The sequence below is a fragment of the Saccostrea cucullata genome, unplaced genomic scaffold (assembly GCF_032062105.1).
Source record: "Saccostrea cucullata isolate Sc308-1 unplaced genomic scaffold, CSIRO_AGI_Scuc_v1 ctg206, whole genome shotgun sequence".
NCBI lineage: Eukaryota > Metazoa > Mollusca > Bivalvia > Ostreida > Ostreidae > Saccostrea > Saccostrea cuccullata.
The window spans coordinates 253,315-269,929 of record NW_026934771.1 but is presented as its reverse complement, the minus strand read 5'-3'; the positions used below and the strand labels follow the sequence as shown (position 1 = coordinate 269,929).

Genomic DNA, 16,615 nt, shown 5'->3' with positions numbered 1-16,615 from the left:
TTACTCAACTAGACCGTGCGAATAAATTAGCATCAATGGGGGATGTTCTTTTCTCTCTGCGCATGGGCGCACATCGATGTCTTCCAACAAATTCAAGTTTGCTTTCTTAATATCATTAGTTTCTGCTGTAAGCATAAAGATTTCTAGGATACAAGCATCGAAGGAAGACAAACATGCAAACTTGTTCTGAATAAGCCGTGAAATTTCTCTATCCTTACCCTCTCCGGCTGTTTTCTGTCAGTGTTGAAGTATGAACGATCAAGCTTTTTTCCATCATTGGGATGTTATTCGTCAGCCTCTGCAACCACCTGCTTTCGGCATGGGAACTTCTCTACTTGACTTCAGGTAAGACTGCATACAATCAACAAGTCTTCAAAATGGAAAAAAAGAAATTAACGTCCGTTTCTTCACGTTCAGAAATATTTGATTTATTGCATGATAGAAGTACTATCATGAAAATATTCGAATTTGCTTTTGAATCAAATTTTGCAAACTAAAAAAAAGTTTTCATTCTACGATAAATATTGGCTATAAGGCATGGATAAAATTCGAAGACAAATTGGCATTCGGATCTAAAATTGACATAAGTAAAAAGTATTAACACATGTAATAAAACCTCAGTTGATAAATACTTTGTTTTAATTACATGCTTGAAAAGCAATGCTTTCAAAAAATGATAACAACGCCTGCCGACGATAGATTCACGACTTTTCAAACATTAATGTGCATCTTGCACTTAAAAGAGATTATAAATTTCGAACACAAAGATTGAATGATTATATATTGATTTACACTTAATCTAACGGAGAAATCTTGTCAGATAGTGTCTAGCAATGCCTGTCATTGTCAAAAGTAAAATTCGTCAAATTAGCCATCTTAACTTCAAACATTTATAACACACGCTGCATTAAAGCTGACAAATATTTTTTTCTCTGTCTGTCATATGTGATATATGTGTTTATTTTTTGATTGCTTTTCCATAAGGCAACATTGCATGCACCGTTTACGGTATAATTTTTAAACAGTACATCGATGATTAATCATGAAATTTGATACATCTATGTGTTGTCTATACAGCTAAGGGATTTATCTAATTAATTTAAAAAAATATATCAATTTAAATTGTCTCAGAAATGTTGATAATGAAAACTTTTGTAAAATTTGCTTTAAATTTTTCTAATTTATCATTTTTAATAATAAAAATAATAATAATAAAGGATAAATTATTAAATATAACCGATAAAACTTAAAATTTGAAAGTTATTGGATTATAAAAAATATTTTAAATTTTAAATACTATAAAAGTCTGTACACGTATGCACTGCTAAATTTACATGCATGAATTCCGCCTACCAGCTCTTAAAACGATCAAAGTAATTATAATGATATGGAATAAAATACAGAACGCATGATTGGCAAAGCCTTGCATTTGTTTTAGATAATTTTAGAAAACGGACCCGTTGCTCTGAAAATAGTTGAACCACAAAGTCTGGTTTAGGAGAAGAAAAAAAATTGAGACCGGCGAACATCTTGTTTTTTCCGACATAGGCATTGCAAAAGGTTGCACAAAAGAATGAATTTGTAAAACAATTCAAGATAAGGAAAAGATCGAACATTATTGTAAAATCTATCAATTACATCGAGTCATGATCGAAGATGTATTGATATCAAACGGAAATACATTTCTCTACTAAGGAGAATGATTAGTGTCATCAAGGGCAAATCGTCTGCACAGTTCAAAATTGGCAGAATGCAGGCAATTTTCCTGGTACTTTTGCAAGACTCCATCTGACTGAGTTTATCTGACATTTAAAAAAGAGAGGAAATAGATATTCTGACGACAGTGCAGATGGAAAAGTGACAAATAAATTCATTTTTCAATAAAACGTCTCATTAAGATCTTTTAATTTGTTTTTGAATTTATGAGTGATCTTTATATCATGCAGGCAGCATCAAACTAAAAGTAAATTTATCTGAAATATAATATCGAGTTAAACAAATATATTTAAAAAGGTATATCAAAATATTGTTCAAACACAAAAGGATGAAATAAATTGAACAGAATTTCATATACTGAGTAATTGATAAATCTTGATATTAAATTATGCATTTCTATTGTAATAATCGTTATAGTAACGCAGATATTTTATATAAAAGGACTTTAATGATAAGATACATGGAGATCTGAGGTTAATTACCATATCATCAGAAAAGAAAAACTGGAGAAGAAGTTTGTCTTTTTAAATAAACAGTTTTGCAAAAACTTGATTAATTTTCCCCATTTTAACAATATCATAATTCATACATAAATAATAAGAGAATTCCCTTAAGATGTTTTAATATGCAAAATAGCCTAGATTGTCAATTTCAGATAACATGGATTTGGTTACTGCCCTTCGAGGCAAAGACAAAGCATATTGACCGTTTCGGGGTCATTGAATACCACATTATGAAGACTGATTTATTTACAATTTTTTCTCTCCAATTGATGGGGTTATGTTAAATTGTGCAATATGTAATGATATATAAATTACAATTTCATTTTTAAAAAACACACAATTATTTCTTTTTTTCTCTCTCTCTGTATATATATGTATATTTATATTAGTTTTAAATTTTATTTTTTTTTTGTAATGGAATCGATTTAAACATAGAGTACTATTGGAGTATGTTATTTCTATGAAGCAGACAAATGTCATAATAAGAAACACAGACGGGCCTTCTATGTTTAAAAGAGATGGAAATTATTCACAAAAAATCTATTACACACTTATAATAAATACAGGTTTTTTGCATATGCGATATGACAAAATAGAATATGTTCATTAACATTAAAATAAGAAACAATAATAATAATAAAAAAACAATGATAAGAATAAAAATATACCACAAAATTACTTAATTTTAACTTTTTGAAAATAATTATCATCAAATAAAAAAATATTTTCAATATTTTTGCCAAATCTTCAGACATCATGTACTGTATGTAAGAAGTCTCATATTTCTATCAAAATGTAATATTGTGTCAAAATGATAGTTATATTTGATATAAGGGTAAGTACCCAAGTAGTTAAATGATATTTCTATCAAAATAGTGGAATATTGTGTCAAAATGATAGTTAAATTTGATATAAGGGTAAGTACCCCTTTAAAAGAAGAGCTATATAAAGATTAAATGATATTTTATAACTAAAATGTATGAATTTTTTTTTGCCAAAGGTAAATGGCATTACTTTTCAAAATAAAATTTTCTTGGTTAATTTTTATTTTTCCAGCCTCCTTAATAGCAAGTGGCCAAGTAGCAAAATTACATTTTATGTGACAGACGTAATTTTTAAAGGAAAATGACAAAACTTTTCATTTCAAATTCTAGATTTTCAAATTTTTATTTTATTTTTTTCCAATCTAAACTTCCATACTGTTACATGCATCATTTATGTAATCTAATTGGTAATACTTTGACTGACTCTTTAACAAGTAAAAACAAAACACTACAGCCAGTAGTTTTATGGACCATATCGAGAATGTTTACAGCTATTACTTAACCTTTAAATAACCGAATTTCGCCTTGTGTGGCTTACATGTCGAAAATTGCAGCATTTGTACTAAACTTTTCTAAAATTGTTAAGAGGATAACATGCATTATGACAATTTATTTTCCTTGAGATGTGATTAATGGGAATAAACAATGCTCATATTAGGACAAATTAAAGTGAGTTATAGTAACAGTCTGGGAGAATAACATTTATACCGACAGAAAAAAGACATTTATGACTACTCCACCGCCACTTAAATAAGAAAAGAATCAGTTTAGTAAATACGCTTTTAAAAGATGATGCATTATGCAGCTATTAACTTTTGGACCGCTTATGAATGGGAAAATTTATCATTTGAATGTTTTACTAGTATTACAATATAATTGTACATTAAGATTTTAAAGATAAAAATCTTTTTAAAAAGATTCAGGGCTCGTTTTTCTGCCCTATTCACAGATTTGTATTGGTTGTAGACTGTTATTATATCGATCAATGCCTTTGTCATTATTAATAAAATATTGCATTCTATGAAGATAGCAGTTCCACGGCTGCGATTTTAAACACAGATCACTGCAAAGTGCATTCTCTCTCACCCTTTCCAAACATACTTGTAGCCTACTGCATTTTCAAAAGAATTTATCGTAAGTTCACTATGCTTAGGCCTTTATTTAAAGCAAAATATCGCTAAATTGACGAATTAACAGTAGGGAAAAAAAAGTGATACACGATGTGAAAATAAAGGGAAGGTAGATTGGAGTGCATAGTTTTTTTCAACATATTTTTTGACAATATGTTATAAGAATTAGAAACAAGTTCCAAAAACTTAGATAGTCCTCTCACATACAAAAAATATAAATAGCCATACAACATTTTCAAAGTTTTACAATAATATATACATGTATATTGAAGAATAAAAAACAATTGCTTTTATGAATAATGAAATAATATCAATTGATAGTGCATACTTGGGCCCATTTTACAAAAGGACTTACGACTTAAGACCAAATTTAATTCTTCATATAACTTTTTCATTAACATTATATTTAAAAGTATTTTAAACTTTTTAAAGGGAATGTGGTAAGATATTTTTACACAAACAATGTCGAAGAAAATTAGTAATTTTGCAAAAATTTTTACAATAATCTTAAGTTTTTATTTCAGGAATTTTTTTTGTAAAATATAAATGAAGTCTTTTAAAACAAACCGTATAATATCAAATGTTGCCAAGTCAATGATGCACATTTATAAACAAAGTTTTTGAAAATACAAAAATATGTAAAATGATGCAATTTTTAGAAATATAAATTAAAGTTTCAAATAGGCAGAAAATGCTTTTGTTTTCAGATCTCTATATATATATATATATATATATATATATATATATATATATATATATATATATATATATATATATATATATATAAATATATATATGCAGAAAACCAAATTTCCATTTACTTATCATCCTTTTTGCCATTGAACAGCAGAAAGATGCAAAGTGATTGGTTAAAAAAATAGGTCTTACTGATCATGAATTGCATAATATGAATCCTTATTTAAATATATCAAATAAAATGAACATCAGAAGAATAGACAAACTTTACCTGAACAGCATGCAAAATTATTGGTGCTGTCGAAATTCAAACCAATGAGCACAAGTAACTTTTAAAGACCTACCATTGAAATATGAGGACAACAAACACTGAATATATGAGTAGAGCCAACAAAAACCGCTTAAAAGGGATAAAGAGTCGTGGAAAAGAAAACATTCCCTCTTGATTAGGTAAACCAGCCGTGCGTTCATGGGTCTTGATCGGGTAAACGTGAAAAAGTCTGTAGATGATTTTTTTTTTTAAATAATGGCCTTGCAATTTGTAAGACGTTGTAAGACGTTTGTGAACATTCGACTTATCGACACTATATACATGTATTTGCAAACAATGTCTTTGTATCAATCAGAATTTGCCAAAAGTGAAGTTTAAACGAAATTGTTGACTTCCTTGCCACATCAACTTATTTGTCAAAAGTTTTTTTTTTATAAAGCGTTTGTACATAGAACATACTCATGCATATCAAATCAATAGGAATACACAGATTCCATATACAGGTGACAAAATGCTACTTAAATGAGTAAAGTTGAGGATAGAAAAATAGAAGTCATCATTGAGTTTAGACGTCAGTTTGCCATCAATGTCTCATTCTTCGAACATCCAAATATATGAAACAAATGAGTCATAATCTGTTGCATCAGGCTGTAAAATGTCTTTTATTTCGTATTCAAAAGGCATGAGAGTGAAAATTGATAAATGAAAAAAAAGCCGGAACTCCTAAATGTCAAATTGAAGGTCACAGCAAAAGACATCCCCATAGAAAAGTAAAGATTTAAAAACAATATTCTGTTTCAAATCAATACAAAAACAGATCTGAGCAAAAAAAGGAAACAATCGTTACACATGAGAATTCTTACAGATCTTTGAACAGTGTTGAAATACATGGCTTCTGAAAACTACATCGATATTTTCATTGAGAAATTCTAACTTCTTAATATCAACGAAAGATGCAAGTTGCACTATGTGTGTGAAATTTGCTTATGATGTTGTTTGACCTTTAATTTATCAAAATATTACATGATGCAAGTTGCAAATTTTCCAAGAGAGAGATGCGTGTGAACAAAAAAGTAATTCAAATTCCTAATAATATTTTTTGTATGAAAAACATTAGTTTTGATTTTTGTTTTCAAAACATTGTTTTTGCAATATATATAACTCGATTACAGGGACTTTACATTCTTGATATAAAATTTTAATAGATTTTTAAACATATCTAGTAAGACCTAAAAATTAAATTTTTCTCTAGTAAGCTATTTCAACTGCTTTTGCATCATCCCTGGCATGGTATACCAGGTAATTTCACCTTCAAATATGTTTTTTAAAAATCCCTTCAAGAATGTTTCACTCATAATTGAGATGCCAACACTAGCTACAGTGGAGGTTTGTAAATTTAAACCTAAATCAGGCACTTACAGGGTCCTTCAAGCAGTGTGGGATCTTTTTCGTGCCAACGCCTATTGCGTCAAGGTAGGTTTATAGCGATTCTTCTAGAGGGTTGGCCTTCTCTGTGGCAGTGAATTTTTTTTAAAATTACTTCTGATTCAAATGTGTGTGGGGTTTGTGGTGTGAAGAAGATGATAGTGACATGAAGGATGGGACCAAAATGACCAAATCGCATCAAACTTAATTTTGGTTCGGAAAGATGGGTATCATTACTATCAAAAGCTGAATCTGCTTTCATGCACGTTTTTGCTAATTGCATACTATGTACATGAATGCATCAGTTAAAACGTTGCACTTAAAATCCTCATTATGTATAGTCCTTATGTGTAGCAGAGTCTTCACGTTGTTTACGGAGATAAAAGAAAATAGAAAGACAAGTATGCCATATGTGGTTGTGTAGACAAATTATCGTAGAAGATAATGGTAATAAACAGTTTGCCAGTGCATTTCCTGTAAACATGTAAATGAGTGCGATTCTAGGGAGGGGGTAATCCATGCAATTCGGAATTGGATAGCTTGTGTGATTATTATATCATGGGTTAAAAAATCTGTACAGAAACAAGTGTTTGTGATCAAAAGTCTACTATAAGACAAGTTTTAAGCACCTCAATACCTCACTATTTTCTTTCCACATTCAACTTACTGTCATACGCTGGTTTTTATTGTGTTTATTTATATATACACAATGGTATAACTAAGAGACATGTCGTCTACTTATAGGGACTGTCACCAAAAGTGTTTGTGGCAAACAAACTCGGACTAAATATTACGATAGTCAGATCAATTAAAATCTAGGTGATTGATTTAGATAATTAGAATGGTAATTTATGTAAATACATAATTTACTCTTATCATTACATCAAATTAATGTCAGATATTATTAAGGTATCGTGATTTAAGGCTTGCTGATGGAACTCACCAAGAAAATTTCCTTTTTCATTCATCTGGTCCTAAATGATTAATTACTTTATTTTGTTAAATTCCATGTTTAGTTACAAATATAGACAGTTTTGATAATTTTGATTCGGCGTAGACTTGGGATAAAAAAAGCACCTTACCACTATCATTTTTTGTTATCTAATGATTTATCATTTTTCTCACAAAAATTGTTGACATTAGTATCATACACGCTAAAAATACGACAATACAGGACAAATCAAAAGCAAATATTTTGAGGCATTCCAAGAATATTTTTATTTTAATATCAAGAGAAAGATAAATGAAAATTGAGTCCAAAAAGAAGTACTTGACTGATGTTATATAATGAAACTTTTAAAGAGATATCAGTGGTTTTTAAAATAATACCGGTATAAACTATTTTGTCCTTAATCAGGACATGAAACGGACGTTTGAGTAACGTGAGTTGCCTGCAATTGAGCATTGCATTATGAGATTCGAAACAAGGAGTTGATCCTTGCGTCGCGAGATCGAAACCCACTTCGGATAAAACCCTTCCTCACATTTGATACTGGCACAAAGGAAAATTGTCGCGGCTTCATAGCCTGAAGTGTTAAGCACAGGTATATATATGCTTAATACCAGTGGTAATATACCTTCTTTTATGGACGACAGACTCTCAGTTTAATGTGCACATCAGCCAACTAAACAAAGAGCTCTATGATCTATATTTTAAACACAATATTTTAACTTTGGAAAAAGTTTTGAAACATTATGATGTTCTTTTATGCTTTAGTGAAAAAAAATGTCTTGAAAGAGGGTTTACATAAAACTGCTACAATTAAAGAAGGGATATAATGTGCAAAAATTCTTTTTTAGTTTGCTGAATAAAAACAAAGAAAGAAACAATAAAAATCCGTAAAACTACAAAAGTGTGCAGTCTCTCCATTTATGGTGAATATGACGTCAAACACACTAAAACCAACTGAATTCTAAAACAAACACTTTATATCTTTTTTAATAATAACCTTATTGAATTCCTACATCAATTGATATTTTTTTTCAGTTTTCATATTGGCCATCTTTGGATCCTATCAGCATTTGAAAAAAAATAAATTAAACATTAAATACGTTTTTTTTTTTAAAATTCTTAATATTTAAATTTATTCTGTTTTTGTTGGTTTACTTCCTGCAAAACAATATTAAGTTGAGTTGCAATTGCAATATAGAATTTATCCATCTGCTCAATCTGTGATGAGGGACTATTGCGGATATTTGCATTTGTACCAAATTTTAAATGTGAACAATACACAACACTGATTTCAAAAGTTTTAAATATTTTTTTTCTTGAGCAATGGAATGGATAAATGCTTTGTACAATATAAAATTAAAACAAAAAATTTTAAAAAACTTTTGACTGTATTGTAAAACATTACCTTTAATCTTAAATAGAATGTGTTAATAGGCTTCAATTTATATTTGTAATCCACTAAAAACTATCATTTATAAAAAGAAATAAATCGTAACAAAGGACTGTATTTTCTTTATTACTTTATTTTAAAATAAAAATGATGAAAATTCCTCCGAGGTCCAGCTAAATATGGTTATTGCTTTCAGCGTCTATACAAGGAAACAGAAACGACAATTACACAAACTTTATTGTGGCTTTCACATAAATATCAAAAATATAATTGATCTTTTAATATTTTATCAAAATAGAATTTTTCTTTACAAAACAAATAATATGGGACACCGAAATAATTGATCTGTATTTCTTTTATACCTTGCCTCAAGAAAGGTCAATTTTGTATTGTTTCTTTTTTAAAAGTAATTCAATAAGTATTAGCAAAATACCTTTTCTTTTTTTCATCAGGTTCACACATTCCCAGAAAGGTATTTGATTAAATAAAAATACACATCCCGCACATTATGTATCATAATTATTTATACCTAGCCCCAATGTGAAGAAAGTGAATGATAAGTTTTTAATGTCATTGGCAGTCTCTCGTTTTTTTTTTGTTTTTTTTCTCGAAGAATTCTCCTCATATCACCAAATTTGTCGCACGATAAATTAAAATGCAGATCAATTAAAACGAAGAAGAAGAAAAAATTCAACGCTTTTTCATTAATTTGAATAAATGTTCAGTAAGAAAACAATCTAATACAATTCTATTTTAATAATACACTTCCTTTTAAAAAAAGAAAAAAAAATATGTTAAATTTGTTAAAGGGACATGAAAACAGTTTCAACTGAATTTTTTAAAAGCAATTTTAATGATTACAGTTACTAACTAGGGCATCATCTAATGATCAGTAAAAATTAGAACATCATTTGTTCATTAACAAACGATATACAGAACTAAACTTCTTCATAATGTAAACAATTATGTTTACATATAGAAAATATCATATTTATAACAAAATAAAATTCAGCAAATCACTAGAAACTGCCTGATCGTATTTAGAATTAACTTCTTTATTGGTATTATCTGCGAATTTACATTAGTATATTAACTTATGTAAACAAAAACAAAGCAAGTGCCCTGTTTACATAACAAAGGTTTGGAGCTCTAAATCTGTCTTGGTTCTCAACAACCAAGTTCAGATTTTTGATGATCATTAGAAAGACCTCCGTTAAATATTTGTAAAAAGGGAAAAATAAATTTGAAATTTTTTAGCTGAAAATGTGTCCATGTCCATTGAAGGTTGAAGGTAAATGATGATTTATTGCATCGACCAAAAACTTGCAAAAATGGTGTCTCTAAACGAACTTGTTGATATTCTTGTTTCATCAACTTGTTTATCAATAGCTTGCATCATTTATGAAATTGTTTGTATGTAGAGCATGCTCTTATTTATTCTATATGCAGGTAATAAGGGCATATTGCTACTTAAGAAAGATAATATAAATACTGTAAATCACTTTTTATTCGCGAGAACTTTATTTCCGCGTAATTACGCGAGACGGTATGCTCGCCAAAATTTAATTCTCGCGTATAATAGAATTCCTTAAGATTATATAGAGCGACGACCACAATTCGTGAAAATTTTGTCTCGCTTATAAAGAATCAATGACAATCTCGCGAAAATAAAGTGTCGCGAAAATATAGTGATCTACAGTATCTAAAAGTTGATGTCATCATGATCATCAAACAGCTTTGTTGTTGGGTTACTATTAACTTCCTTTTTCTAGTAAAATATCCAAATATAAAACAAATATTAATGAACGCCGAAAGTTCAAAAGAAGCTACCTCATCTTTTGCCTAATGCATACGTAATCCGTACGTACGTAATCCATACGTAGTCAGTTGAAATACATATTGCACTAAAAGAGGAAAGACAGGCTTGTATTAATTTTTTTAAAAAATCTTTTGAGATACATACCAAACCAGTTTTCTTTTAGTTGCATTGCTATTTCTGAATATTTCATTCAATACAAATCTTAACAGGAAATTTTATTTGTGTAAACATTGAACATAGATTCCATTTACAATAACAAAACAAAATAATCTAGAATTAAACATAAAGATGTTTCACTAATCAAGTATCACTTCTTCAGAAAGAGAGGTGCCGTTTTAAGCAGATAAAGTTCAATTTTGGATTTCATAATAAATAAACAAAACAAAGCTAAATAAAATTTATTTTTTAATATCTTTTTAACCATCGAATAATACCTGTGCAGTCATAGACTCACTTCCCGTCTAATGCACCGTCTCCGATCGTCACGTACCACACTCACTCGTCAGCCTATAAAAGCTTTGATGAATGTATCATGGAAGTATTATGACAGTCAAAGGATTTAGTTCAGAAAAATGTCTTTTTAAATATACTTTAAGTTATTAGGTACAAAAATTATTTTCACTGTTGTAATTGAAACATGTCAATATATGCCACTTGTACTTCGCCAGTTTACTATACTGTTTAATATTTCAAATTTGAACATAAATATCTAAAATTCAAAAGATACTAGTAATCCATCAATTTAACACATTAAAATAAAATTACAATACAATAAAACATTTTCTAAAAATTAAATTAAATACAGATTTTATAAGATTAGAACTTGCCCTGGAATTCTTTTTAAGGGGGGGGGGGCAATTTTATAGTGAAAGGTTTACTCTTAAGATCATTGGATGCAATTCAATACTTTAAATCATTTTGTTATCCCCATTATCTAACAACGGTCGGAAAAAGAAAATTTACGTTATCCTGAGAACATACAGCGTTCTCTTTGTTATGTTAAACGAGTTGATTTGATAAGGACTAGTTATTTGTAAATGAGATATTCACCTGTACAATTTTGCTAAGGTGCAAAACAGGTGTAAAGCCTAGATGTATAAATCTTTTTCTCTCTCGAATGGATACATTTTTCAATAGACATTATATAGCCTGCATACACTTCCAGAGTTCTTTTCGTGTCCAGTGAAAAATGGATGCATTTGAACAGCATGACCTAAATTGGAACCTGATATATCTGATATACAAATATAAACAGTTATGAGGTAAGCTAAGGGCTATACAACGCGGCAATCTCAAATCTTTCTAATAGTTTAAATTTCAATGCTACCTCGCGTCATTGGCTTTTTCCGGTTTTAGGGGTCTGCAGTACGTGTCTGTGTAGGTTCATAATTATATAACAAGCAACGACGAACATTATACACACTGCAGTACAAGGTAAGCTTTAATGGTCTGAAAACATTCTAACTGACTACTTTAAGACTGGTTTGCTTATTTTAAAAATGACATATGCATGTCGAAATGTTTCATATAAAAGATGCTACAAAAATCAAATGCTGAAACCAATCAGGATTATCGAGCAAGATATCACCATCTTTAAAATCAAAAGATGATGGTATCTTGAACTTGTAAGGAAATGACTGCTTTACTGCTATGCAGTATTTCATTAATGAGATCTTAAGGCGCCAAACGGTGCATTATGGATGTGAACGTGTCGTAGATGATTGGGGCGACCCCTGTTGACTTTATCATTCCAGTGTGCGTGTTTTGTTATACTGTTTTCGGGGTAACTTGCACTGTATCAGTGATAGTGGATCAATAACTTGCACTATTTTGGCTAGCGTCATTGAGCGTCTTATCTGATTGCACTATTGTCCGACGGTTGTGATTGTCTGATTCAACCCTTGTTGTTGTCTATTTTTTTTTTTTCGAGTATGGAGTACATACAAAGTGTCAGCAAGGTGCGCGACTTAATCATCTTAACCACTCAACATTTAAATGGTTGTGCACGTTTTTCATCCCTTTTTTTTAAAACCTGCATTTGCAGTTGCAATGCATTTTCCCCTTTTAAATAAAACCATTAAATTCAACAGAAGTAAAAATATACATAGCAAACGAAGGAACAACCTGTAACACGTCAAGCAATTTGTTAAACGAAAAAATTAAAGTTAAAAACTTCACATTTTATGTTTAAAATTTTGTAGGTCGTGTCATATTTCATGTAAGATAGATGATACATCCCTTAAATTCGTATTTTGTCATTTGCACAGCTGCAAATATAGGTACTACCTGAATTTGGCACTTTCATTTTGATAAATGAAGATTTCATTTTTCTTGAATTTATAACAGTTTCAACAGTATTTTTTGTCCACTGCACAAAATGAGTCATTAACAGCTCATTCAGTTAATTTTCCAGGAAAATATATGATTATATCATACGAATTTGGTGAAAAAAAAGTATTGATTTAAAAATAAACAATCAAAATTACCGGGTATCATTGTGAAGACGATCTTAAAACCTCTTTGAATTAGAAAAAAAAATAAATATAATCCCCCTTTTCCAGACATTAAATAATAAAAAAAAATAAAGAAATAAATTAAAACGATATCAAATATTTACAAGGATGAATGATGTTGTAAATTTCAGTGTTTTGGGAGGGTGGTAGGGTGGCGGGATTAAAATTGGTAGATTTAAAATTCATAGAACATATCGGGAAAACTTGGTTGTAAATTATGCATTAACCCTTTACCCAATCAATTCATGAAATATATGGAGATAACGAACAGTATTCAAGCTCAAAAGTCCATTAAACAATACAAAAAAGGAGCAGAGCAAACACGGACCTCCAAAACATCAGAAGTGGGGTCATGTGACTATTATTTTAATTTGTATATTTGAAAATAACACAAAAAGATCGCATCAATTTATGTTTATTTCATGGAATATAATAGTCAAATCTTTACAAAATTGATAAAGGATAGACACCTTAAAAATTAACCACAAGATCACACAATCACTGAATCTAGAAACTTAACTTGTTGGAGTTTCATAATTGCATATTAGTAGCAACTGTTAACATAGGCGCTTATGACTGTTAAAGGAAGTTATAATACTTGAAAAAGGTTACTTCTTCCTTGTAAGACTTTCTTTACTGCAATTTATGTCTAAATCTCGATAGATTTTAAGATATAGAAATTCAGGAATAACACAGCCATTTCAAAACAAGAGATTCATGAACCTGCAGTATCTTGAAGTCTGTATGTGATAATAGATAGGTGATAATTTCAATTTTTATCAACGGAATGATTGTTTAGAGTACTGTGGTTCAAATAAATTTTAAAATATAACCTTACAAAACTGTCTATATATTTTAGTTTGACAAATACAACAAAACGTGGCAATAGGTGAAACGTTCATTTTAAAAGAAAGATTAATTTCAAAAATTAGCCTTACGTTTATTTGGCCGAAACTGTATTGTTTTCATAACTCAATAGACTAAGAGGTTGTTATGAAGTAAACATGTTTTCCTAATTTTCTTTTAAAAATGTTGAATTTCACAAAGTATATATACTGTTTCAAACAAGCCGTGGAAAGATTTCACGAAATTAGTTTTATTGCAGCAATTCAATGGTATTAAAATAATTCTCCAACCCTTAAAATTTGCTTGTCCTGTTTCTTGGCTCACCAAGAAAAAATAATACCCGGTATCCTTATTTTCCGTTTCATTTTCATTTTTTCTCTATCATATAATTATGTCAACTGAAGACAAACTTTACAAATTTTGGATATATAGCAAGAAATGGGGACCAACCAGTTTATACGATACTAGAAGATCCTAAGGATGATATGGAATTAAAAGAACACTCTTGTAGGCAAAGGTTTCACGATTTCATCAAGCTGAAATCTGCCATCAATAGTTGAAGAAAGTTATCTACTTATATTTGTACCAGGTCGAAACTTTGCACTCATGTACACCTCACAGTTATGACATGCTGAAGTTTTCATTTTGAAGTTAACTTTCAGGGCATAAAGAAGTCCAACCTACAGGAGGCATTATTTTAAAAAGTAAAAAAAAAGTGGCTTAATATTTTTTCAATGTGATAGACAAGTTTATTTTAATGACTTCCGTTCTAGACTAGACTATATCAGAATGTCAAAATGTTATTAAGGCAGATACCAGATGTAAATGAAATAATTTTTTTGTACATTTGGTAATTGATGACGATAATGATTATTGAGAAATAACCAAAGGAAAAATGTGAAGCATTTCATGTTAACGTTAGCAAACCTGTTATTTGCATAACTGTGTGATTGGTAAGAAAATTTGAAGATTTTCATTGAGAAGAAACCAAAGGCTTTCAATGTTAATCTAAGATAGCAAAGCATCCTTTAGAACTCATGGTTATATTTTGCGTATTGGGTTAGTACGCTTTTCTCCTAAGACCTTATGTAAAATTACCTGTAATAATTTGTCAACTACCAAATATATAAAGCTGAGAGACGTTCACATTTTTTTTTCAAGGAAACAAAAGACAAATATATACTGTATATGAGTGAAATATTCTCGAATGGGACCTAAAACAACATACAATCAATCAATCGCTAAATATGAAAATTTAACAGTTTTTTTTGTTATTGAATTCATCTCAGGACCAGTGCGTTATTTCTATACTGCAAGAAACGAGATTTGGTGTATGCCGCCTAATTCAGTGTCATGCATGCGTACAATTTGTTGATTTTTGCGAATCGTATTTCTTTTGGCAGTTTGCTTTTGCTAGAAGCCCAAAGTAAAGATTTTTTAAAACTGATTATAATATTGGGTATAATATATGATAAGTTTTCAATATATCAGGAACATCACCAAATCTCAAGGCTGATATTTTCCCGAGGAACATAAATTTCACGACTTTTAAATTTGCTACAAAGGTAATTGTTGAGATCGGTTTAAATGCAAAGAATTTTCAATATTTGTAGATCTAAGAAGGACTTTAGGACTGAAGGGAGGATAGATTGATTGATTGTATATTATTTAATGTCCCACCTCAAATTTTTTCTCCAATTTAGATACGCCGCTTAATGTCGATGAAGGGCTTAATATTAAGTCTTATACTCAGAACTCAAGGCCACTGGGTTGTGAAGATTCTTTATGGTGACAAGGGGCCTCAGTTTTAAAGTTATCTTCCGATAAACCCTAACTTTCACTTCTAATGCCAGCATTTTCCAATTAATTAGCATTGCTTACTTTTACGTCTTAGGTTTGAGCGTAAGAAAAGTCAACCCGAGCCTTCCAATCACAGAGCGAATGCCTTATCAAAAGGCTTCCGTAATTGGTCCCTAAAAGGAAAGATACAGGCACATATAATTTTAAATGTTTGATCACATTCATCGATGGAAGCAATATGCCTAATTGCTTGCTTGATTGATTGATTGATTGTATGTTGTTTCACGTCCCATTCGAGAATTTTTCACTCAAGTAGAGACGTCAACACATACCAGAGAAGGGCTTCCAATTTTGACCTTTATTCGGCACTCAGGGCCATTGAGCAATGAGGGATCTTTATCGTGCCAACTCCTGCTGTGAGACGAGTCCTTGGTTTAAGGGCTCATCCGAAGGATCCGCATCTTTCACTTCAATTAAGTGCCGAGCGATGAAGAAACAGTTGCTACCCATTTTTGATCGACTTAAGTCAGTCGCGGTCGAGATTCGAACTCATAACTTCCCGATCACGGAGCGAGCGCTCTACTTATTGAGCTAAAGTGAACGGTCCTTATTGGTTGACATTGCTTTCTTAAATATTTCAAAGAAGTTTAAAATACTTAAAATTTGTTTAAAAGTTTAAATTGTTAACGTCTTAGAAACAATGCACGGTGCATGACGACGAATATCAACA

General features: G+C 30.2%; 1 protein-coding gene across 2 annotated transcripts in view; it reads left to right on the top strand.

Moving 5' to 3' along the window:
- The first annotated feature begins 298 nt into the window (after positions 1–298).
- LOC134241327 (protein trachealess-like) overlaps positions 299–16,615 on the top strand; it is a 47,699-nt gene continuing 31,382 nt past the window's right edge. The window contains exon 1 of one of the 2 annotated variants that reach the window (XM_062723396.1): positions 299–345. In XM_062723396.1, coding sequence (XP_062579380.1) covers positions 320–345 — 26 coding nt within the window. In that variant the 5' untranslated portion in view covers positions 299–319. Of the gene's footprint in view, positions 346–11,565; positions 11,989–16,615 lie in introns of those variants that run through there. The other variant, XM_062723397.1, reaches the window with a different exon arrangement.